The 23,237-nt window shown below is 43.3% G+C and overlaps 1 protein-coding gene across 2 annotated transcripts; it reads left to right on the top strand.

Moving 5' to 3' along the window:
- The first annotated feature begins 266 nt into the window (after positions 1-266).
- LOC139581534 (long-chain-fatty-acid--CoA ligase 1-like) lies at positions 267-23,154 on the top strand. Of its 2 annotated transcripts, none has more exons than XM_071411391.1 (21): positions 267-350; positions 8,931-9,155; positions 9,810-9,924; positions 10,012-10,076; positions 11,181-11,282; positions 11,460-11,559; positions 11,735-11,910; positions 12,159-12,191; positions 12,299-12,350; positions 12,471-12,544; positions 13,207-13,284; positions 13,620-13,754; positions 13,875-14,009; positions 14,137-14,232; positions 14,629-14,701; positions 14,946-15,034; positions 15,332-15,448; positions 16,379-16,522; positions 19,462-19,563; positions 19,902-19,973; positions 20,093-23,154. In XM_071411391.1, exons 2-21 carry the CDS (start codon positions 8,961-8,963, stop codon positions 20,231-20,233), a joined length of 2,094 nt encoding a protein of 697 aa, XP_071267492.1. In that variant the 5' UTR covers positions 267-350; positions 8,931-8,960; the 3' UTR covers positions 20,234-23,154. The 2 variants fall into 2 exon arrangements, with proteins under 2 accessions (XP_071267492.1, XP_071267491.1); XM_071411390.1 differs by lacking the exon at positions 13,207-13,284 and adding an exon at positions 13,353-13,430.
- Positions 23,155-23,237: the final 83 nt, after the last annotated feature.

Genomic DNA, 23,237 nt, shown 5'->3' on the forward strand with positions numbered 1-23,237 from the left:
ATAACTATTTTTGTTAAAGCGTGTAGTAGGCTATTCATGTGTCTATGAATAGCAAGTCGAGCTGAATGTTTCAGATATTCTACTGGAACAAATAAAGAAAGGTGTTTAGACCTATGGGGTCAAAAATCGGATTTGAGAAACAATACACAGCATACAACAATTATTTCACAACTGTTAAACGATACAGTGGCAAAATTCACCAATGAGTTGTGCCCATACAACGATTTTAGGTCAAACAAAACGTACATAGGCTCTGATTGGCTAAGCGTCGCCTCACGAGCCGGGTGTACCACTGACTTGCCATCCTCCAAGACGCATGGTCAATATCACAACGCTGGCGTGCTGCAAAGGTAGGTGGTCGTTGTTTTCTATGTCGTGTTTTTACGATAGATTACTTTGGAAAGCTATGCTTCATAGATGAGACTATTCAGCGCCTTTAACTTGAAATACCGGTATGTCTCAATGAATGAATGAATGAATGAATGAATGGAAACGCTGTTCAGGAAATGTATGCAAATGTTAATAATGCCAAAAATATACAATGAAATAAACGTTGTTTATTATTGTAGCTAGGACTGATGGCAGATTTTAATCGCCTCATTATAAGCATTTGTTGATTTATGGCTTGATTGGACCGAATCCATACGTAATGTAATAGCTAGATAGAGCTACACACGCTAGCGACAGAGCCACGTCTTGGTAACAGTTGTTCATAATGCCATGTCAATTTGTTAGTTAATAGTAAGCTTGCTACTCCTATCCAGCTTAATTAGCAGCAAAAACAATTTACTTCACTATTTATCAATCAATTAAACGTGTCTCACACTAGATTAAACCAAATCAATGGGCTAAACTGTATGTGCCTTAGCGGTTATTGCAGTTTTTCCTGATTGTAGTTAAACTTGGTAACTAGCAGTAGCTAGCATTTCCTAATGTATTTCGTTTGTTCATTCCCTACTGTGAGTTTTAAAAGTGACAGCACGCCCTTGCCTGCTCACCCCAGGGCTGCAACGGAAGCAGTCGGGTCTTTTCTCCCCTCTCTCTACCATAGGTATTGAGGTGAAAGGTGACAATCCCTCATTGGATGGCTCAACATGTCCCAGCTCAGCTGTCACTTTGGTTCTTGCACGCCCCATTAATCCTCCCTTTCCCCTTTGTGTCTCCACACACACGCACACTTGCAATGTCTTGTCATTTCACACTCTGCTCTTGGATAAGTTTTCGTGAGACCAGTTAAACTCCTTTACGGTGTAATTGGAGCATCCTGTTGATTGTTTTCATTGTGCTCAGGTACAAAAACCTCCCGAAGCCTATTATTGTGAGGACATTGTTTTCCCCATTGCACTTGCCGAGTTGCTGGGTGTATTGTTTCCAATATGCCTATGTTTGCATATTGAAATCTGTACAACCTGCACATTTTAACAAATTATTGGTCAATAACAAGTTGCTCTGGCCTGGTTGCCTGTCTTGAGACAATGTAAGGCACAGATGTCGAACTCGCTCCATGGTGGGCCGAGTGCCTGCAGGTTTTCGCTCCTCACTTGTATGTGATTTATGAATTAAGGTCACTATTTAGTTAGGAACTCCCCACACCTGGTTGTCTAGGTCTTAATTGAAAGGAAAAAGCAAAAACCTTCAGACATTAGGCCCTCCATGGAATGAGTTTGACACCTCTGATGTAAAGGGAAAGGTTTCTGAGACGTCTGTTCTGCTGCAACCTTTGGCGAAGTGAACCTAGTTTACCTGGGTGGGCAAAGGTAATCCAAGCTTATCCAGTGTGACCACAAGTAGCCTAGACTGATCAATGGGGTTGCTTCACTAACCAATAAAGCGGTGGCAGGTAGCCTAGTGGTTAGGGCGTTGGGCCAGTAACCAGAAGGTTGTTAGATTGAATCCCTGAGCTGACAAGGTAAAAATGTGTCTTTCTTCCCCTGAAGAAGGCAGTTAACCCACTGTTCCTAGGCCGTCATTGTAAATACAAATTTGTTCTTAACTGACTTGCCTAGTTAAATAAAGATGGTTTAGAGTGGTTTCTACACTCTGTCCAATCTATGGCATTCATGATTTAGGGGTCTAGCTGATGAGATGACATTCTGGGTGTTAATGACATTGTTTTGTCTTTGTAGAACAGGAACAGATGCATTCATTCTGTCATTTGAAAGCCGTTAACCTAGGTTGTATTTATAATGTAGATTCTTCTGTTGCTAAATGTTTTGCAACAGAAATGGTTTACTCCAAACAGAAACTAAAATGTTTCTATTGGACAAATTCAGGTAGGTCCCGTTTTCGTTCTGTTTGGTTGGTAAACGGTTCCCATTGCAAGATATACTGAATACACCCCTGGACTTACTGACGGTGTCCTAAACCTCCTAGGATGTAGTATAGCTAGGACTCTGAGTTTAGAGGGCACTTCTTCCACTCATCCTCCCTCTAAAGGGGGCCCACTCCAAGATGTCTTGAAAAATGTGGTGCTTGTATGTTTGGGAGAGGCCAGACGGGACAGATTGTGTGCATGTGTAGCCTTACAGATAGAGCTTGGGACTTCATGATATGATACTAGCACCATACATCACAATACCCCCCCCCCCCCCCCCCCCCCATTACTACTCCCAGAGTTGTCCAGAAACATAGGCCTCCGTTGTTGTGACCTTGCTGAAATGATTTTCATTCATGTTGCTACCACTAGTCCATTTAGGGTCCTCATGTTATGAAACACATTCAGTTGTGACAATAGAGTAATGATCATAGTACTGTAATTCCTCTAATAGAGTAATGATCATAGGACTGTAATTCCTTTAATAGAGTACTGATCATAGTACTTCCTCTAATAGAGTAATGATCATAGTATTGTACTGTAACGCCTCCAGGTTTTGGAGTTCAGGTGTTGCATTATTGTAAACACTGCAGTTTAGGAGGAGCTTTTGTATGAAAATGCAGTGAGTTTGTCCCCCTTAATTCTCAGGTGACCTGCCTGAAGGGGGGAGGGGGGGGGGGGTCTGTCAACTCCAGACACTGTGCTGCTGCTTAGACTTGGCCACTAGTAGTGAAGTGAGTATGTGTTTTGAGAGTGACTGTGATATAATCTGAGCCTGAGGTGTATAATTTACCATGTAAATAAGCCCAGTCAGTGAATGAAAAGATTTGGCTTGAAGGACGCGCACATCACTCACCACCAGTCACTTATGAGTCACAACGCCTCTGAAACAAGCATTGCTCTGGATGTATGTCCATAAGTAAAGAAGATGATGTAAATGACTGATGAGATTAACCAGGACTCCATAACTGTGGGGTTGTAGATTAATGTGTTCATGTGTTTATGCAAAGGCTTTGACATGAGTCTCCAGTTGAACTTCAGCGTCTCTCGGTCTTGACATATGATGGCTCACACTCCATAAATTGTTCTACGTGTTAATGGGAGTTGTTCCCCCTATACAACACACACTAACACACAACATACCCCCTGCCCAGTATTTTCCGTTCAAACGTCATTTTGTTTTAAATAGCTGCACTCCCGCTCCTCCCTCCCTTCCCTCAGTCTGCTTGGCTGATAGGGCATGGGGTGATCCTTTACTACCCAGTCTTGCCAAGTTTAGAGGTCGGGCGGGCTGCTGTAGTAGGTTTCAGGTTACCTTTTGGTTGGAAGGCAGAAAAACCTGGGAGGGCAATCAAGGCTATAATGTGACTGGATGGTTGGCTTCCCTGGCCAGACCGTGACTGATGTTCTTGGCCTGGTAGTGGTACTACTTGATATATGTCGTCTGTCACCATCAGGATGTAACAGATTATTCAAAGTTCTTGTTACCTCACAATAATATGCCTACACATTGTGGTACATAGCTGATTAACCTCCCCATCCATTGAACAGCAGCACATTCCTTCTGTTCTTTCCACTAATATTTTCCCATTAAAAGTTGCTGTTAAAAGATATTTTAAAATATCTTTAACTGTATCTTCACCCACTCAATCACCACTTCCTGTAATCATTCAGTGGATATCTGAGGGGCTTCTGGCCAATGGGGTTGGACCATCGAGTCTGACCTTTGAGACATTACATATTACCTGTCCTCTGGTCACTGTGAACTGTCATCTGACCAGATAGACTCCTGCATTATTGTCCACTGGCCAGCCACATGTGAGGACAGACATATTGACCTGCTAAGAAGACCTATGTCTTTCCCTCATTCTGATTAGCTAGAGACGTGTGTGTTATTTTTATTTTACCTTTATTTAACTAGGCAAGTCAGTTAAGAACAAATTCTTATTTACAATGACGGCCTAGGAACAGGGCCTTGTTAAGGGGCAGAACGACAGATTTTTTTCCTTGTCAGCTCTGGGATTCCATCTAGAAACCTTTCGGTTACTGGCCCAACGCTCTAACCTGTGTGTGTGTGTGTTGTATGTACAGTGACACATTTGTTGTTTTGGCTCTGTACTCCAGCACTTTTGAAATGATACAATGACTATGAGGTTAAAGTGCAGACTCGCTGTCAGATTTCATTTGATGGTATTTTCATCCATATCGGGTGAACCATTTAGAGATTACAGCACTTTTTGTACATAGTCCCCCCCCTCCATTTTAGGGAACAAAAGTATTTGGAAAAGTTCACTTATGTGTATTTAAAGTAGTCAAGTTTTGTATTTTGTCTCACTCTACAAACTTATTGGATGTATTTGCAATTTTTGGTTGTTTCAGGTCATTTTGTTCCCAATAGAAATGATAAATAATAAATAAATAATGTATTGTATCATTTCAGAGTCACTTCTATTGTAAATAAGAACATAATATTGTCTGAACACATACATTTATGTGGATGCTACCATGATTACGGATAATCCTGAATGAATCATGAATAATGATGAGTTAGATTTTTATTTTTTAAGATCATTGTCCAAATACTTTTGGGCCTCACTGTATGCCACTGGCCAGCCACCGCTACGTTGCTGTTATCTTTGCTATTTATAGGCAACATGTGGCTTCTCTGAATCAGTGACACGTTGGATCAGCTAGCTACTCTTGGAGGCACTAGTTTTGTAGCTCACTACAGTACCCTTGCGTTTGCTGAAAGTGCAGTAGTTTTGACCAGTTCTGAGACCCCAGTATTGTCTACCTGTTTTGTTTGGTGGCGGGTTGTGGATCAGAAGGACACTTGGTTGCATATCTGCTGTGGAGAAAGACGTCTGAAGGACGTCTGAGCGTTTACATCACACTATCGTGCTCTCTTTAAACCTCTCCACGCTGCTTGTAACACCTGGGGAAGGGAAGCATGTAGACAGAGCAGAGGTTTATGGTTGTTAGGCTATCTACTGAAACTGAAGTACTAGAGTAAGGCTTGGTTATAAATTGGTCAGTCTGTTATTGTGCCACTTCCACCACACTGTCTTCAAATTCTATCAAATAGCCTACTTGACAGGAAAGCGTGGGGCCTGACTTAAGACTTGTCCTCCTTGTGTTGTGCATCTTTCTAGCAGCAGGTGATGTGTCTGCGTGTAACAGTCTGAGAATAAATGCATGGGACAATAATAGACAGAAGAAGTAGGTGAGAAGTCATGTTGATCCTATAGGGTTACGTCAAGGCCCACATTCCTCCTGCCTGCTAGGCATGATTCACTGCATGGGGGCCATCACCTCCATATTCTGAACCCAGGGCTGTTGGCGTTAGCATGAAACGCTTTATCTAGATAAAGCAATTATCTAGCAAACTGATGTGGATTTAATCACTTGTTTGACTGGATATGATGTGTAGGCAACAGGTGGCCCGCAATTTATTATAATTTTAGAAGTTTATTAAATATGTGTGTACAGTGCATTCGTAAAGTATTCAGACCCCTTGACTTGTTCCACATTTTGTTACGTTACAGCCCCCCTCATCAATCTACACACACTACCCCATAATGACAAAGCGAAAACAGGATTTAGAAATGTTTGCAAATGTATTTTAGCCCCCCCCACTCCGGAAATGTCACGTTATCCTAAATATTCACACCCTTTACTCAGTACTTTGTTGAAGCACCTTTGACAGCGATTACAGCCTCGCATCTTCATGGGTACAATGCTACAAGCTTGGCACATCTGTATTTGGGGAGTTTCTCCAGTTCTTCTCTGCGGATCCTCTCAAGCTCCGTCAGGTTGGATGGGGAGCATCGCTGCACAGCTATTTTCAGGTCTCCACAGATGTAAGATTGGGTTCAAGTCCAGGCTCTGGCTGGGCCACTCAAGGACATTCAGAGACTTATCCCGAAGCCACTCCTGCGTTGTCTTGGCTGTGTGCTTAGGGTCGTTGTCCTGTTGGAAGGTGAACCTTCGAAGTACTGAGCGCTATGGAGCAGGTTTTCATCAAGGATCTCTCTCTGTACTTTGCTCCGTTCATCTTTCCCTTGATCCTGACTAGTCTCCCAGTCCCTGCCACTGAAAGACATCCCCACAGCATGATGCTGCCACCACCATGCTTCACCGTAGGGATGGTGACAGTTTTCCTCCAGACGTGACACTTGGCATTCAGGCCAAAGAGTTCAGTCTTGGTTCCATCAGACCAGAGAAACTTGTTTCTCATGGTCTGAGAGTCCTTTAGGTGCCTTTTTGGCAAACTCCAAGCAGGCTGTCGTGCCTATAACTGAGGCCACTCTACCATTAAAGCCTGATTGGTGGAATTCTGCAGAAATGGTGGTCCTTCTGGAAGCTTCTCCCATCTCCACAGAGGAACTCTGGCGCTCTGTCAGAGTGACCATCAGGTTCTTGGTCACCTCCCTGACCAAGGCCCTTCTCTCCTGTTTGCTCAGTTTGGCCCAGGTGGCCAGCTCTAAGAAGAGTCTTGGTGGTTCCAAACTAATTCCATTTAAGAATGATGGAGGCCACTGTGTTCTTGGGGACCTTTTGGTACCCTTCCCCAGATCTGTGCCTCGACACAATCTTGTCTCGGAGCTCTACGGACAATTCCTTCGACCTCATTGCTTGGTTTTTGCTCTGACATGCACTGTCAATTGTGGGATCTTATATAGACAGGTGTGTGCCTTTCCAAATCATGTCCAATCAATTGAATTTACCATCGGTGGACTCCAAGTTGTAGAAACATCTTAAGGATGATCAATGGAAACAGGATGCACCTGAGCTCAATTTCGAGTCTCATAGCAAAGGGTGTGAATACTTAGAAATAGCTTTATTTGCATTTTTTTTTTTTTTGGTAATACATTTTGCTTTATCATCATGGGGTATTGTGTGTAGATTGATTAGGGGCAATAATAATTTCATTCATTTTAGAATAAGGCTGTAACGTAACAAAATGTGGAAAAAGTAAAGGGGTCTGAATACTTTCCGAATGCACTATGTTTTTTGGCAACAAAAAAAACTAATCAGTAATTCAGCTGAAAGTGAGTTTATTTGAGGAATTCTGGTCGAAGAGACGTGATCGTAATTCAAGTTGTTTCATCAAATATTTTTGATACCTGATGAGGTCTTAAAGTAATTCCATATGTTGGTTTAGTAGACCCCCCCCCCACCCCCCCCAGCTTAGGCAGGTTTAGACTCTAGAGCAGGGGTGTCAAACTCATTTCGCATCGTGGGCCACATACGGCCTAGGGAGATGTCAAGTGGGCCGGACCATTAAAATTATACCATACTCTGCTATAAATAACCAAAATATCATGTCTTTCCTTTGTTTTGGTGTAAAGAAGCACAAGAACATTAGGAAAATATTGAAATTTAATGAACTATCCTTTTACAAAACATTTCATGAAACACCTCATATTTGCAAACACACCAAGCACGAAGGTTTTCCGTGCATCTCTGTAAATAAATAGGACGTGGTCCATTTTTCTTTGAAAATTCTACACTCCTTATCTACTTTTCTCCGTTTGGATAACGACATTTTGGCTAATGAGGGTGTAGCGGAGAGGTAGAGACCAAGGTATTAACAACGTCGTAACAAGCAGCAGATGGCGCATTGATACCGTCTGCTGTTTTCAGTCTGTCTCAGTGATGCGGCTTGTCTTCTACTCTGATGGAAAGAGTGCGCCCCTTAGCGGATAATCCATGAATTGCAGCGAATTAAAAATATTAATTCCATGTCTTTTATGCATTTTTTCCACTTTCAAATTATCCTGCGGGCCTGATCGAACCTCCTTGGGGGCCGGTTCCGGCCCGCGGGCCGTATGTTTGACACCCCTGCTCTAGAGGGTTAATCTACCTTGGTCAATGACCAAGACACTGGGATGTAGACCACAATCTGGTCCAAAGTTCAATAGAGCCACAACCCTACACTCACTATAAAGGACCCTCCGCTCTGTGTGTTTTCATGACAACACTGATAAGTGTTCCTGTCCCTACCTATTACTAGAGAAATAAAGAGAGCGGGTTATTGGAGAGCATAGTCAACCCATTGTTCTACAGACTAGTAGTTTCACACAGAGGATAAGACTAGCTATTAGTGAATGAATGCTAAAATCATGCCATGGGACTTTCAAACCTGAGAATGTTTACAGCGAGAGTATGATCTTTTAAATATAGAGTAGCATATGGATATCTACATGTACATACTACCGCAATCAGCCCGACTAACCGGTGTCTGTATATAGCCTCGCTACTGTTATTTTTCACTGTGTTTTTTATTTTTATTTCTTTACTTTCCTATTGTTCACCTAATACCTTTTTTGCACTATTGGTTAGAGCCTGTAAGTAAGCATTTCACTGTAAGGTATTACACCTGTTGTATTCGGCGCACTTGACAAATAAACTTTGATTTGATTTCACAACCAGTGTTCCCTGCTTAGTACTTGTTAAGCTAGTAGCTAACTAACATAGAAAATTACCTTTTTAGGATACGGATTATGATTCGATTTATTAATGATTTGATTTCCCACCAGGAGGAAATTTGTTAGTTGGTTTAGGGCATAGTCACGTACTAGGTTCATTTAACAATGCATATTTTTCCCAACAGACAGACAGAGACGCTAGCAAAGGCCCAACCATGCAAGCCCAGCAGCTCCTGAATCAGCTGCGCTTCCCCGAGCTGGATGAGGTGCGGCAGTACCTGCGCAGCCTGTCCACACACACGTTGGTGGGTGTGGGGGCATTCGCTGCTCTCACAACCTACTGGTACACCACCCGGCCCAAGGCCCTGAAGCCACCATGCGACCTGAGAATGCAGTCCGTCGAGGTTCCGGTAAGGAGAGTCGGCACCAACCTGCTATTGTAAAGGACATGGCATGCTTTCTTTCTGACGTTGCAATGCCTGAAAGTATTGTTATGTGTAAAGAGGTACGTGTTTTTTCTCGTTACTTTCAGTCCTGCATCAAGTTAGCCTCTTCAAGTTAAACCTCACTTCATGAGTCATAGTAAGAGCTGTATATGCCAGCTAAAGATATAGGCTACTGTCCTTAGTGCAGGGCTGTAGTATATTCCCACAGTGGAGGTGCCTGAGGCTGTTTGAGTAGTGGCCTGCCTAGTCTTTAGTGCCCTTGGTTTCACATTTGTGGCCTGAGAGTGGCATTATGTTTTGGGTGGAGCGTACCTACCACACTTGGCCCAGAAAAGGCGTTGGCCAGCTTAGTTAGATGCGTGTGTAGCTATACTTGAGTGAGTAAACACAATGCTTCACACAGACAGAAATGACTCGGAAAATAACAGGATGGATGAGCACAATGAACAACCCTGTTGAAATGGCTTCTCCACCGCTAGTCATTAAACCATTAGCACACAGAGGAGTTCCTCCGTTTTAAATCTTAGTGTTTGTGCCGACGTCTTTGGGTCATACCTATTGTAGTCAGACCGTGAGCTAGTCGCCTGTATGATGTCTGTTTATTGTGTTTCCTGTCAGGGAGGAGAGTATGCCCGCCGGTCAGCGCTGATGGACAGCGACAAACACATGACCCACCTGTACAACGACGCCAAGACCATGTATGAGTTCTTCCTCCGGGGCGCACGGGTCTCCAGTGAGTGTCTCGCTAAGCACCTTATGTAGGCTTGACGTACTAGGACATTAAGGTGATTTGAAATGTTCATTGTGTGGTTTCCACTAGACAATGGTCCCTGTCTTGGAGCAAGACAACCAAGCCAGCCCTATGAGTGGCTGTCATACTCCGAGGTAGGACAACAACATTAATCTGTCTCTTTTTATAGTATGATTAATATATTTCTGGTTAGATGTTATACCAAATGTAGTTTTAGGCAGTAAAAGATTGTTTGGTGCACTATTCTATCATAATTAGTCAGTCTACAAGGCCCCGTGGTGTGTCTGAGTGCTCTATTTAAACAGAAAGCCAGCCACTCCCATCCAAACCACAAGGGATTCCCCTCCCCCAGTGAGGAACTTATAGTCCTCTGTCACTCTTCCTAGTGTTCCCCCTCTCCAATGAATATGACCCTGCGGTCTCAGAGGACACCAAACGGAGGGAAACGGAGAGGGACTACCTGAACTTGTCCAATAAGAAACTGTTCTTGCAAAATAATCTTCCGCTGCAAAATGTTTTGCTACAGTGTGTACTAATGAATATGTCCCAGGTGTTCTGCTGAGTCATCCATCCTGGAGTGTGTATCACTAACTACCTAACGAGCTGTGTGCCCTTCACCCCTTCCCTAAAGAGCTGTTTGCCCTACACCCCACCCTCCCCTGGGGCGGCAGGTAGCCTAGTGGTTAGAGCGTTGGACTAGTAACCGAAAGGTTGCAAGATCGAATCCCTGAGCTGACAAGATAAAAAATCTGTCGTTCTGCCCCTGAACAAGGCAGTTAACCCACTGTTCCCAGGTTGTTATTGAAAATAAGAAGTTTTTCTTAACTGACTTGCCTAGTTAAATAAATGTTTTTAAAAAATAGAGCTGTGTGCCCTCCACCCCTTCCCTAAAGAGCTGTGTGCCCTCCACCCCTTCCCTAAAGAGCTGTGTGCCCTCCACCCCTTCCCTAAAGAGCTGTGTGCCCTCCACCCCTTCCCTAAAGAGCTGTGTGCCCTCCACCCCTTCCCTAAAGAGCTGTGTGCCCTCCACCCCTTCCCTAAAGAGCTGTGTGCCCTCCACCCCTTCCCTAAAGAGCTGTGTGCCCTCCACCCCTTCCCTAAAGAGCTGTGTGCCCTCCATAAAGTGGTGCACAATTGGCCCAGTGTCGTACAGGTTAGGGTTTAGCTGTGGTAGGCCGTCATTGTAAATAAGAATTTGTTTTAAACTGAATAACGAGCTGTGTCCCCTCCACCCCCAGGTAGCAGAGAAGGCAGAGAACCTGGGCTCAGCGCTGCTCCACAGGGGACACACTAAAACCAAAGACCAGTTCATTGGCATCTTCGCTCAGAACCGACCAGAGGTGAGCAAAACCACTTGAAGAGCAGTACGTCATGAAATAGGACACAGTCACATACAATGTAACCACGTTCAACTGGTTCATTCTGAATCTGCTACATGTGGGGTAAATACTACACAGGCATTACTCTATAGAAGCAATATAAGACTGGTTTGAGTCATATGCGCTGTGTGTCTGCAGTGGACCATCGCTGAGCTGGCCTGCTATACCTTCTCCCTGGTGGCTGTGCCCCTGTATGACACTCTGGGCACTGAGGCCATCGCCTATGTCATCGACAAGGGTGAGCAACAACCAAGAGCTCTCAAATAAAAATACATTTAAATTGTAATATTGCCATCAGCCATCATATGCCCAGCTTATCTCATTGAGATAGAATTTCTTGTGGGTTTGGTGGTTGACCCTATCTCTCTCTTTGTCTCTCTCTCTCCTCTCTGTGTGTGTATGCGTGCGCACAGCCACCATTTCCAGCATACTGTGTGACGTCCCTGAGAAGGCCAGGCTGGTCCTGGAGTGCGTCTCTGGCAGGGAGCACAGTGTCAGAACCATCATCCTCATGGAGCCCTTTGATGATGAGCTGGTGGCCAAGGGGAAGGACTGTGGCATCGACATTCTCAGCCTGAGCCAAGTGGAGGTGAGGGGAGAAACTCTGACTTATAACTGGGCTGTCTGTTTTACCACTTTCGGAACTAAATTCACTTCAAATTCTCTGAGCTTTTGTTTTTGTGTGCTAAACTGCAGACTTTAGGTAGGCACAGTCTAGAATTGCGTTGTTTTGCGTCTGTCTTTACCACAAGTGAAGTCCTACAATCTGGTGTCCCATGAGACTAGCTAGTGCTATTACATATTCAAGCTACGTTCATTCATGTTGTCTTCTTCTAGGCTATCGGCAAGGCCCACCACCACCAACCAGTTGTGAGTAAAGATACCTATCTGTCCCTCCCTCCTGCCCCATATTGAGTGGAGTTGATTTCACCTTCATTCATTCAGTTCTTTGACCTGTGACACTTTGCTCTCTGCAGCCTCCCAGTCCTGAAGACATGGCTGTTGTCTGCTTCACCAGTGGAACCACAGGTACGCCATTGTATGATCCAATGCCAAACGGAGCACTGTCCTAAGATGGCCTCTATCTGAAGAGTGCTGTTTAATGTGTCCACATGTATGAGGCTCTCATTTTTGTGTTGCCTTCCTTAGGGAACCCAAAGGGAGCCATGCTGACACATGGGAATGTTGCTTCCAACTGCTCTGCCTTCATCAAAGTCATTGAGGTAAAACAATAGAACAGTGTTGTTTTACGACTAACACATATGTGAGCAAATAGGTTTGTGCATCGTCTTCTCCGCAGTTGAACTCCCACAGTTCAGGATATAGTCACTTCAGCCCCTTGGTATTCAAATGTTTCCTGTCGTTGTGAACCATACGAGCTAATGATTGTGACGGAAGATGGTGTCAAATATCATGTTTACGCCCAACCTAGTCATGTATTAACACTGTCTTGCCATCTAATATGATACCCACATGCTCATGAGGACTGTCTGTTGCTGTCTGAAAAATTGTGCTGTGAAACCTTGTCTCTATTGTGTCTGTCTTACTCAATCTCCTTTCTGCAAGTGCCAAGATATTCTGTTAAGATATTCTGTTAAGCTATTTGTGCTGTAACTTATTTCTGAACCTCTTTCTTTCCTCTCTGCTAATGCCAGTGTATCTGTTTCAGCGCTAACATGCTAACCCAGTGTATCTGTTTCAGAGCTAACATGCTAACCCGGTGTGTCTGTTTCAGCGCTAACCCGGTGTATCTGTTTCAGCGCTAACCCGGTGTATCTGTTTCAGCGCTAACATGCTAACCCGGTGTGTCTCTGTCTTTCTGTGCTGCTCTGGCCCGCCTGCCTCTGTCCTCTCATCTACTCTCCTCTGGTTCTGTGGGCTCCAGGCCTGTTGCCTGCCTAACCACGAGGATGTACTGCTGTCATACCTGCCTCTGGCACACATGTTTGAGCGGGTGGTGGTTGTAGGGGGTCTCATAATCATTATCTCCCCTTGTTTTGTGTGTGTTTGTCGTGCGTGTGTATCCTTTAGGATCACCTCATATTAGACCACCACGATGTTCATATATCCTACCTGCCCCTTGCTCATATGTTCGAGAGGGTTGTAGAGGTATGTATCCATGCTTTTCTATCTTTGTGCAACTGGAAGTCCTCTGACCTTCAAATTCTTCTCCTACAATGTAAATGCGTGATGCTTTTTTGCCAGATATGGTCCCATATCTACAGACCTGTTTGAGTTTTACACATCATTTGTCCTCTCTACCTCTGTGCTATTCTAACCTCTGACCTCTCACCCCAGGGAGTCATTCTGGTGCATGGGGGGAGGATTGGTTTCTTCCAGGGAGACATCCGCCTGCTGATGGATGACCTCACCACCCTGAGGCCTACAGTGTTTCCTATGGTGCCACGCCTCCTCAACAGGATGTTCGACAAGGTGAGAAACACTTTGTCGACTATTCTAACTACGTTTCCTGTAATGCCCTGCTGCCTGCTACAGCTCTCATGTTGACTACAGTTGTTGCTTTATTTTGACCTCATAATGCCCTGTCTTCAGATCTATGGGCAGGCTAACAACTCTCTGAAGAGGTGGGTGCTGGACTTTGCCTTTAAAAGGAAAGAGGCTGAGCTGCTGAGTGGCATCATTAGGAGGGACAGCATCTGGGACAAACTCATCTTTAGGAAAGTGCAGGTACTGTATCTCCTCCCTGACTGAGAGAACCACTGTGCTTCTCAGATCACTGAATGGCACATAGTTAAACATGTCCAGCCATCTTAATGACCTCCTGATTCTAGTCTCTCGCTGATGCCCCCTGTAGGCCAGTCTGGGAGGACGGGTGCGTCTGATGATGACAGGTGCTGCCCCCGTGTCTGCCACGGTGCTGACGTTCCTGCGAGCCGCGCTGGGCTGCCAAGTGAGTCTGTCTTAGGGTCTCCACTGCTGCATTCTGGGATTGGATAGCGCCAGCGGAGGTTGTAGTGTGTTGGTATACTGATGCCCAGCTGTAGGATCGCATGAGTGTTCCAGGCCAGTAAAGTGGATCGTAGGGGCTATATGTTTGTGTCGGACTAGTTAGTGCAAGGTCCAGGCTCTGAAAGTCACGTGATGGGTAAATGGTTAACATACCATTCAAGACAATTAAAGTTTCTCAGGTAGAAATGTGCCTGTCAGTTTGGTATTGATATGAATAAAGTCCAGCTGTATGTTATCAATACAAGACTCCCATGCAATGTCTAGGACAGACCCAGTCCTGCATCGTACATAAAAAATCATGGAAACAGTGCCAAAAAAGTATATTTTCCTTTAACAGTTGTATGAGGGGTATGGACAGACTGAATGCACAGCGGGCTGCACACTGACAGTACCAGGGGATTGGACAGCAGGTAATGAACACACTTCCCCACCGTTACATTAACCGTCACACACATTAGTCATCCCGTTTATGGAGAGAGGTTGTATACTATAGCCAGTCACCAACTCCCCCTGGGGGTCCTGTGAGGTATGGCACCTTATTCCATAAGGCTCTGGTCAAAAGTAGTGCACTATATCGGTTGCCATTTGGGACATAGCCTAGTTGTGTTATGGAGGCTAACTCTGTCTGGGCTGTTTCTGTGCTTCCCTCCCCAGGTCATGTTGGAGCGCCCCTGCCATGTAACTCGGTGAAGCTGGTGGATGTGGCTGAGATGAACTACCTGGCTGCCAATGGAGAGGGAGAGGTAGGTGGGAGCCTGGCATTGCCCTTGGTACCCAGTGGCGCTGTTTAACATGAAGCTGTTACTCTACTGAAGTCTGTCATAAATGGCACCCTACTCCCTTTAAAGTGAACTACTTTTGACAAGGGCCTCTGGTTATAAGTAGTGCACTATAAAGGGAATAGAGTGCCATTTAGGATGCATACAGAATGTAAAGATTGTGTATTTGCAGTGTTTACCTCATCAACATAGAAATGGGTCATATCCCCTTTGCACTCCATGGAGTCTAAGTCTATAGGATGTGTGTGTGTTTTTTTCCAGGTGTGTGTGAAAGGAGTTAACGTGTTTCTGGGCTACTTGAAAGACCCCGAGAAGACGGAGGAGACCATTGATGCTAACGGCTGGGTCCACACAGGGGACATTGGCAAGTGGTTACCGGTGAGTATGTAACTCACTCACACACCGGCCAGTTTATTAGGTACCGGTCGGACCCCCATGTGCAATCAGAACGTCCTGAATTCTTTGGGTCTTGGATTCTACAAGTCGGGAAATGTTCCACAGGGATGTTGGTCCATGCTGACGCAATGGCATCACGTAGTTTCTGCAGATTGGAAAGCGGTACACCGTCACCAGCCTGTACCATTCACACCAGGCAGGATGGGCCATGGACTCATGCTGCTTACGCCAAATTCTGACTCTGCAATCAGCATGACTCAACAGCAACCGAGATTCATCGGAACAGGCAACGTTCTTCCACTCAGTTGTCCAGTGCTGGTGAGGGCGTGCCCACTGGAGGGGTTTCTTCTTGTTTTTAGCTGATAGGAGTGGAACCCGCTGTGGTCGTCTGCTGCAATAGTCCGTCTGTGACAAAGACTGACGAGTTGTGCATTCTGAGATGCCGTTCTACACACCACTGTGGTAATGCGCTGTTATTTGTCCACCTGTTAGCTTGCACAATACTTGCCATTCTCCTTCAACCTCTCTCATCAACAAGCTGTTTTCGCCCACAGGACTGCCGCTGACTGGATGTTTTTGTCACACCATTCTCGGTAAACCCTAGACACTGTCTTGAGTGAAAAGCCCATGAAGGCGGATGGATCTGGCACGCCTGGCACCGACTATCATACCACACTCAAAGCTGCTTGGGTTTCTGTTTTGCCCATGCTAACATTCAATCAAACAGTAATTGGATAACGGTATGCCTGCTTTTATATATAGCAAGCCACGACCACATGACTCACTGTAGGAGCGATCCATTTTTGTGAACGGGGTGTACCTAATAAACTGGCCACTGAGTGTGTATACAGCCTCTATATCCGCCGAGTGTTTCATAACACTCTTATTACGATCTCTCATCTGTGTGTACAGAACGGAACTTTGAAAATTGTGGACAGGAAGAAGCACATCTTCAAGCTGGCCCAGGGAGAGTACATTGCACCGGAGAAGATTGAGAATATCTACACCAGGAGTGACGCAGTGGCACAGGTCTTTGTGCACGGGGACAGCCTACAGGTAAGGAGGGATTGATACTGTGTCCATAAGGAAAATGGATATACTACTGGGTCATATTCATTAGAAAGTTAATGGACTGAAACTGGGAGGTACTACCTGCACTGTCCAATAAGAAACATATTTAATTTTTTTAGATGCTAAACTTTTTGCTACGTTTAGTCCTAATGAATACGACCCTGGTATCCACCTCGTTTTTTTATGCTTTTAAAACACTGAAGCCAAACGCAGTACCTATGGATACAACTTTCTCCGCGCTTGAGCATTATCATAATTAATATGCACCCCGCTAGAAATCCCTGCATTAGCATGTTTCTGTTAGTTGATACATCATGACAAAATACGCCATATTACTGTCCTGCTAATGTGCCTGGACCTTGTAGGCTAAACTGATGAGAAAAAAATAGTTTCCCAATCAGGCAGGCTAGATGCAGTTATTTCTAAATGAATATGGATTTAAAACGCCAGGCTTTTGTAGTGGTTATTTTGTAGTGGTTACTCACTGCAGTTTACTGCCTAGACTACAGTTTTGCACTCACTTGAAAACAATAACGTTCTTCATAACATTGTGTTGTTTTAGTCTAGGTAGGATACATTTCTTGTCCCTAAAAAACTGAAACAATAAGGTAGCTTTTCAAGCTGATTACCCTTCACGCCGCAGCCTCGGCGCCGAACATAGGTTAGATAGCCTACTTTTTATTTTGCTGTGTAAATCGACTGGATATTCACTGCAGTATTAAGCTTAACATTGATCTTATGAATTATGGGCTAATATGCATATGCTTCTAATTTAGGTGAGAGGCTACATCTCTAGCCTGTCTGTCTTCATTGTTCTGTAGCGCAATTACGCACCTGGCCTCTCCGCTGCCACGGCGAATCCTCTTACATCTTGTGGGGTCCCAGGAAAACCCACAATACAAAAGCTTGTTGGACACTTATTTCGACTTATTTTCTTCAGCCTGTTGGAGGAGAGATGCAGGCTATCCTGTAGTAGGCCATATTATCCTATAGTAGGCCTGTCTTAACACTGGGCTGCATCCTGACAACATACACCTTGAGTGTCCGAATGTATCTTTCTGACCTAAACTGTCCAGAATAGACCAAAACTGATCCAAATGGTTACATGACCAGGTCTAAGCTGTTTGCCTATGCCGTTATTTTGACACGAAACATAACAGGAGGTGTGAGCGGTTATTCAAGTTAGGCTGTAAACGGCAGTGACGTAGGCTATGGACAATACATAATGACAAAGCGAAAACAGGTTTTAGAAATGTTTGCAAATGTATTTAAACCCCTCCCCCTCCGGAAATATCACATTTTCCTAAGTATTCAGACCCTTTACTCAGTACTTTGTTGAAGCAACTTTGGTAGTGATTACAGCCTTGAGTCTTCTTGGGTATGATGCTACAAGCCTGGCACACACGTATTTGGGGATTTTCTCCCATTCTTCTCTGCAGATCCTCTCAAGCTCTGTCAGGTTGGACGGAGAGCGTCACTGCACAGCTATTTTCATCCCCACTGTATGATGCTGCCACCACCATGCTCACCGTAGGAATGGTGCCAGGTTTCCTCCAGATGTGACGCTTGGCATTCAGGCCAAAGAGTTCAATCTTGGTTTCATGAGACCAGAGAATCTTGTTTCTCATGATCTGAGTCCTTTAGGTAACTTTTGGCAGACTCCAAGCGGGCTGTCATGTGCCTTTTACTGAGGAGTGGCTTCCGTCAGTCCGCTCTACCATAAAGGCCTGATTGGTTGAGTTCTGCAGAGACGGTTGTCCTTCTGGAAGGTTCTCCCATCTCCACAGAGGAACTCTGGAGCTCTGTCAGTGACCATCGGGTTCTTGGTCACCTGTTTGGCCGGGTGGCCAGCTCTAGGAAGAGTCTTGGTGGTTCCAAAAGTCTTCCATTTAAGAATGATGGAGGCCACTGTGTTGTTAGGGACCTTCAATGCTGCAGACATTTTTTTGATACCCTTCCCCAGATCTGTGCTTCGACACAATCCTGCCTCGGAGCTCTACAGACAATTCCTTTGACCTCATGGCTTGGTTTTTGCTCTGACCTGCACTGTCAACAGTGGGACCTTATATAGACAGATGTGTGCCTTTCCAAATCATGTCCAATCAATTGAATTTACCACCGGTGGACTCCCAAGTTGTAGAAACATCTCAAGGATGATCAATGGAAACAGGATCCACCTTAGCTCAATTTTGAGTCTCATAGCAAAGGGTCTGAATACTTGTGTAAATTAAAAATGTCTAAACCTGTTTTTGATTTGTCATTACGGGGTATTGTGTGTAGATTGAAGAGGGAAACAATTATTTAATACATTTTAGAATAAGGCTGTAATGTAACAAAATGTGGAAAAAGTCTGTCTGAATTCCTTCCGAATGCACTGTACATTGAAGTATTATTTGCAGTTGTCACTGACGATGAACACACCATGAAAGCACTGAATGGTCTGAACCAGTATCTGTGTTACCACCTTATTAATAGGAAGTGTGCAGTAGGATGTGTTGATCAGTTGATTGACAGGTGTAGGAATGTAAAAGGATAAACCTTCCTCTAGTGTGGATGCGTAGCCTGTAGTTTATCGTTAGTTATCATTATTGGCTTGGTGGATGGCCCGGGCCTTAACTCTGATACAACACAACTTACTTTATCACAACAGAACTAGCTTACTAGTAGGTCAAGCTAACGTTTGCGAACCTGAATTTTTTTTTTTTTTATATTAAATTACACTTGTTTACTTATATACTCTATAAATTGACTCTTTCAAATAATTTACTCTGGCAAGTTTGCCACTGGCGCACTGCAGTAGGGAAGTAAAGTGGGAGTCGAATCCTTCACTTCCGTGTTTGGCTGTGCTCATGGCAACATTGGGAAATGAGGGGGACAGAGTGAGAATGCACAGCCCTCAGCTATAATGTTGTGTTCTCCTCCAGGCATGCCTAGTAGCCATCATTGTGCCAGATCCTGACTTCCTTCCTGGCTGGGCCAAGAAGAGAGGACTGGAGGGATCCTACGGAGACCTATGCAACAACATGGTAGGACCACTGACCATCTGCACCGATTCACAATTTAGACTTGATATATTTTCAACAGTCTCTTTCCATATAGAAGAGGGATTCAATGTGGGCCCCCCGGTCTGTAGTTGGACCATGATAGCTGGCTAGACTAACTTAACAATCAAAAAATGTTAACTGACATGGGCTAATTGAGTGACTGACATAAGAGAAACTGCAGATTTTCAGGGGGGGATTGAGCTGCGGACCTAAAAAAGGGAGGGTTGCAGGCCGCTAGTTGCCCATCCCTGATATAGAACATCGACTTGAATATGTTGGAGAATTCACACCATTGAAATGAAGTGTTTTTGTCTCTTTAGGATGTAAAGAAGGCCATCTTGGAAGACATCTTGAAACTAGGAAAAGACAGTGGTCTGAAATCTTTTGAGCAGGTAAAGGGTTAGTCTTAGACAAAATATTTGAGAGAATATTGACAGTCTGTTTGATTACATATCAGGTCTTAACTAGAGAATATAACTATTATCTGTTTCATGTCTCTTGTTTTGATCAGGTGAAGGACATCACCCTGTTCACAGAGATGTTCTCTATCCAAAATGGACTTCTCACTCCCACCCTGAAAGCCAAGAGAGCAGAACTCAGGAACTACTTCAGGGAGCAGATCGACAAACTGTACTCCAAGATCAAGATGTGAACAGTGGGAGAACGGAAGGTAAAGTGTAATCGGAGCTGGTAGAAGAGGTCTTCTATGAAACTGATTGAGGACATGTCTGTGAGGCCTGGTCTATGGATACACTTTACCCTGTATGACCAGTTGCTCCCTGTCTGAATAGGAACAAAACACAATAGGATCATTAGGGAAGAAGAAACTGTTCTTGATGTCTCTCAACTGTCAGTAAATGATACCACATAGCATCAGTACTGTAAATAATACCATATACTGGTATATAGTAACTGTCAATGATACCATACCTCATTAGTCTTCTCATGTACAGGACAAACGAGACACCCTGCTCTAATTTTTCAGGGCTTCCTTTTCCAAAGCTTGTCTATCTATCTTGCTACTAGTTGAGTATTGTGAGCACGTCAATCATCTTAGTTGTCAATTGGTGACGTTCAATAGGTCAAGTGAATGAGGTACCAGTAAACCACCACCGTCCAGTGCCATCATGTATATTACTAATCAAATCACGTTTTACATGCGTCAAATACAACAGGTGTAGGTAGATCTTACTGTGAAATGCTTACTTACGAGCCCTTAACCAATAATGCAACGTTTTTTTTAAAGTATGAAAACTTTGCTAAATAAACTAAAGGAAAAATAGTAACATAATAATAATAACAATAACAAGGCTATATACAAGGAGTACCAGTACAGAGTCAATGTGCATGGGTACAGTGTTAGTCGAGGTAATTAAGGTAATAGGTACGTTTAGGTAGGGGTAAAGTGACTATGCATAGATAATAAACAGAGTAGCAGTAGCGCGCGTGTGCATGTGGCGTCTGTATGTATGTATGTTTGTGTAGTGTGTGTGGTTAGAGTCTAGTGAGTGTACATGGAGCCTGTGCAAGAGAGTCAGTGCAAAAAATAGTAATAAATAAGGGGGTCAATGCATATCGTCCGGGTAGTCATTTGATTTAACTGTTCAGCAGTCTTATGGCTTGGGGGTAGGAGCTGTTAAGGAGTCTTTAGGTCCCAGACTTGGCGCTCCAGTACCGCTTACCATGCGGTAGCAGAGATAAGTCTATGACTTGGGTGGCTGGAGTCTTTGGCAATTTTTAGGGCCTTAGATTTATATATATATATATATATTCTGCAAACATACAATGTATTCCAATGAAGACTTTTGGATGTTATCATATGCTTTAAGGGATGGTGAAACCGTGTAAAGGGGAAATATATCTTAGGATACATGCCTGCCTGTAGAAAATCTACCACTCTATAGGGCTGGGTAACCCCAATAGGTGGCCCGCCAAGTTTTCTGAGCAAACAAATACACATTTCTACAATTTTATTTTTGAGAGTGGGGTGGGGGGGAGAATCATCTCCAAAGTGATTTTTAATTTAGAACAGCTGTTTCTAAGTATTACAATGAATAAATATGTGATCATATTCCAATGTAATCCAGGGTTGAAATTATTGTTTTTGTCTGTTTGGGATTCTTCCAGTCAATTTGAATTTTACAAATTATTTGTAATTATGTTCTGGCACCCCAACCATCCGCTCAAGAAAAAAATTGGCATGTGGATGAATATAATTGGAGACCCCTGCTATAGGGTAATGATTTGTATTGCATAATAAATATTTTCAGGAATGTTTTTTTCAGGTTAAGATGTATCAATACATGAATGTGTGTAATCCTAAGGAGTTTTTTTTATGGACTCCTGCAGCTATTGCAGAATGAAGCATCAGCATCAAATGAAGTAGTGGTTTGTGCTGAGTTCTCAGGCATCTCCTCCTTTTGTACTGCAACTCTCAGGGCTACATGTTCTCACTTTCCAGAACACCCTCCAACACAAACACTAAAGCCTAAATGTGATTTTATTTTTTCTTAGATATATTTAGATATCTATCTATATAGGGAATGTGTTTTTGTTTGCACTGTTCTTCAGTGGTTCAATGATGTGAAAGCTTGAGATCGAGAACCATGATTGTGAAAATGTTCAATGTAATCTTGGGAAGGACTATAGCATCTTATTAATTTCATTCAACACCATTACTTTAGATATATTTGAATTTAGACTTTCTACAGACAATTTTTGTAAGGTATACAATATGTGTAAATTATTTGTGTGGGGAAAAGTCATTCAAATCAATTATTTTATTGAATTGTTAGCTGTTTTTATTAGGTTGTGGTGTTATTTGATTAATGTGCACAACTTGTTTCACATGTGTAATCAGATGGTATGTGATTTACAGTTTTCTATCAATTTGGCACATTTCTTAGATGTAAGTGGTCTATTTTCAAAACTCTAAACTGATAACACTTGTAATGCCACCTATCTTATGTTCAGAACCTTTGATTTAGCATTGGGGTTTCACACATCTTTCACCACTGACTCATTTATGCAAAATCAAAGTTTTCCATTAAATAGTATGAGCACATTTAGTTTAGTCCCCAATACATCAGATAATGATATACTCACAATTTAATCATTTTAACTATCATTTAATTAAATGGCAAAAAATACAAGATACACATTTCTAGTTTTAACCAGTTATCAAACTATATATGTTAACTACACATTTTTGGTTCAGTAGTTTGTGATCGTTTTGTTAACAAATGACAAAATTATATCTAAAGTGAATATTGCATTTTGAAAAGCAGATGCATAGATTGAATATGTATCTGAATTGAAAGACTGATTTGGTGCAGTGAACACGTGATTTTGGTAATGTTTATTTTACTCAGTCAGTTGAAAATGTTCTTAAGAGTTTTCAAGACGTACCACATACTTGTGAAAATTGCACGAGTGATAAATAAAGTGTCGCAAATATGAAATATTGCATAGTTGAAACTTGGCGTTGATGTGTTATTTCGACTACTATGTTGTCTTGGATTTGTTTTGTAAAAAATAAATACAGATTTTCGGAGGAAAACTGTTACCAATAAACAGATTTGTGTATTTATTTAAAATGTCAGAGTAGTTCTATCCATACCGTACTTGAGTGTTTTGTCTAATGGATCCAGTCATCC

This window comes from Salvelinus alpinus, chromosome 7 (assembly GCF_045679555.1).
Source record: "Salvelinus alpinus chromosome 7, SLU_Salpinus.1, whole genome shotgun sequence".
NCBI classification, from domain to species: domain Eukaryota; kingdom Metazoa; phylum Chordata; class Actinopteri; order Salmoniformes; family Salmonidae; genus Salvelinus; species Salvelinus alpinus.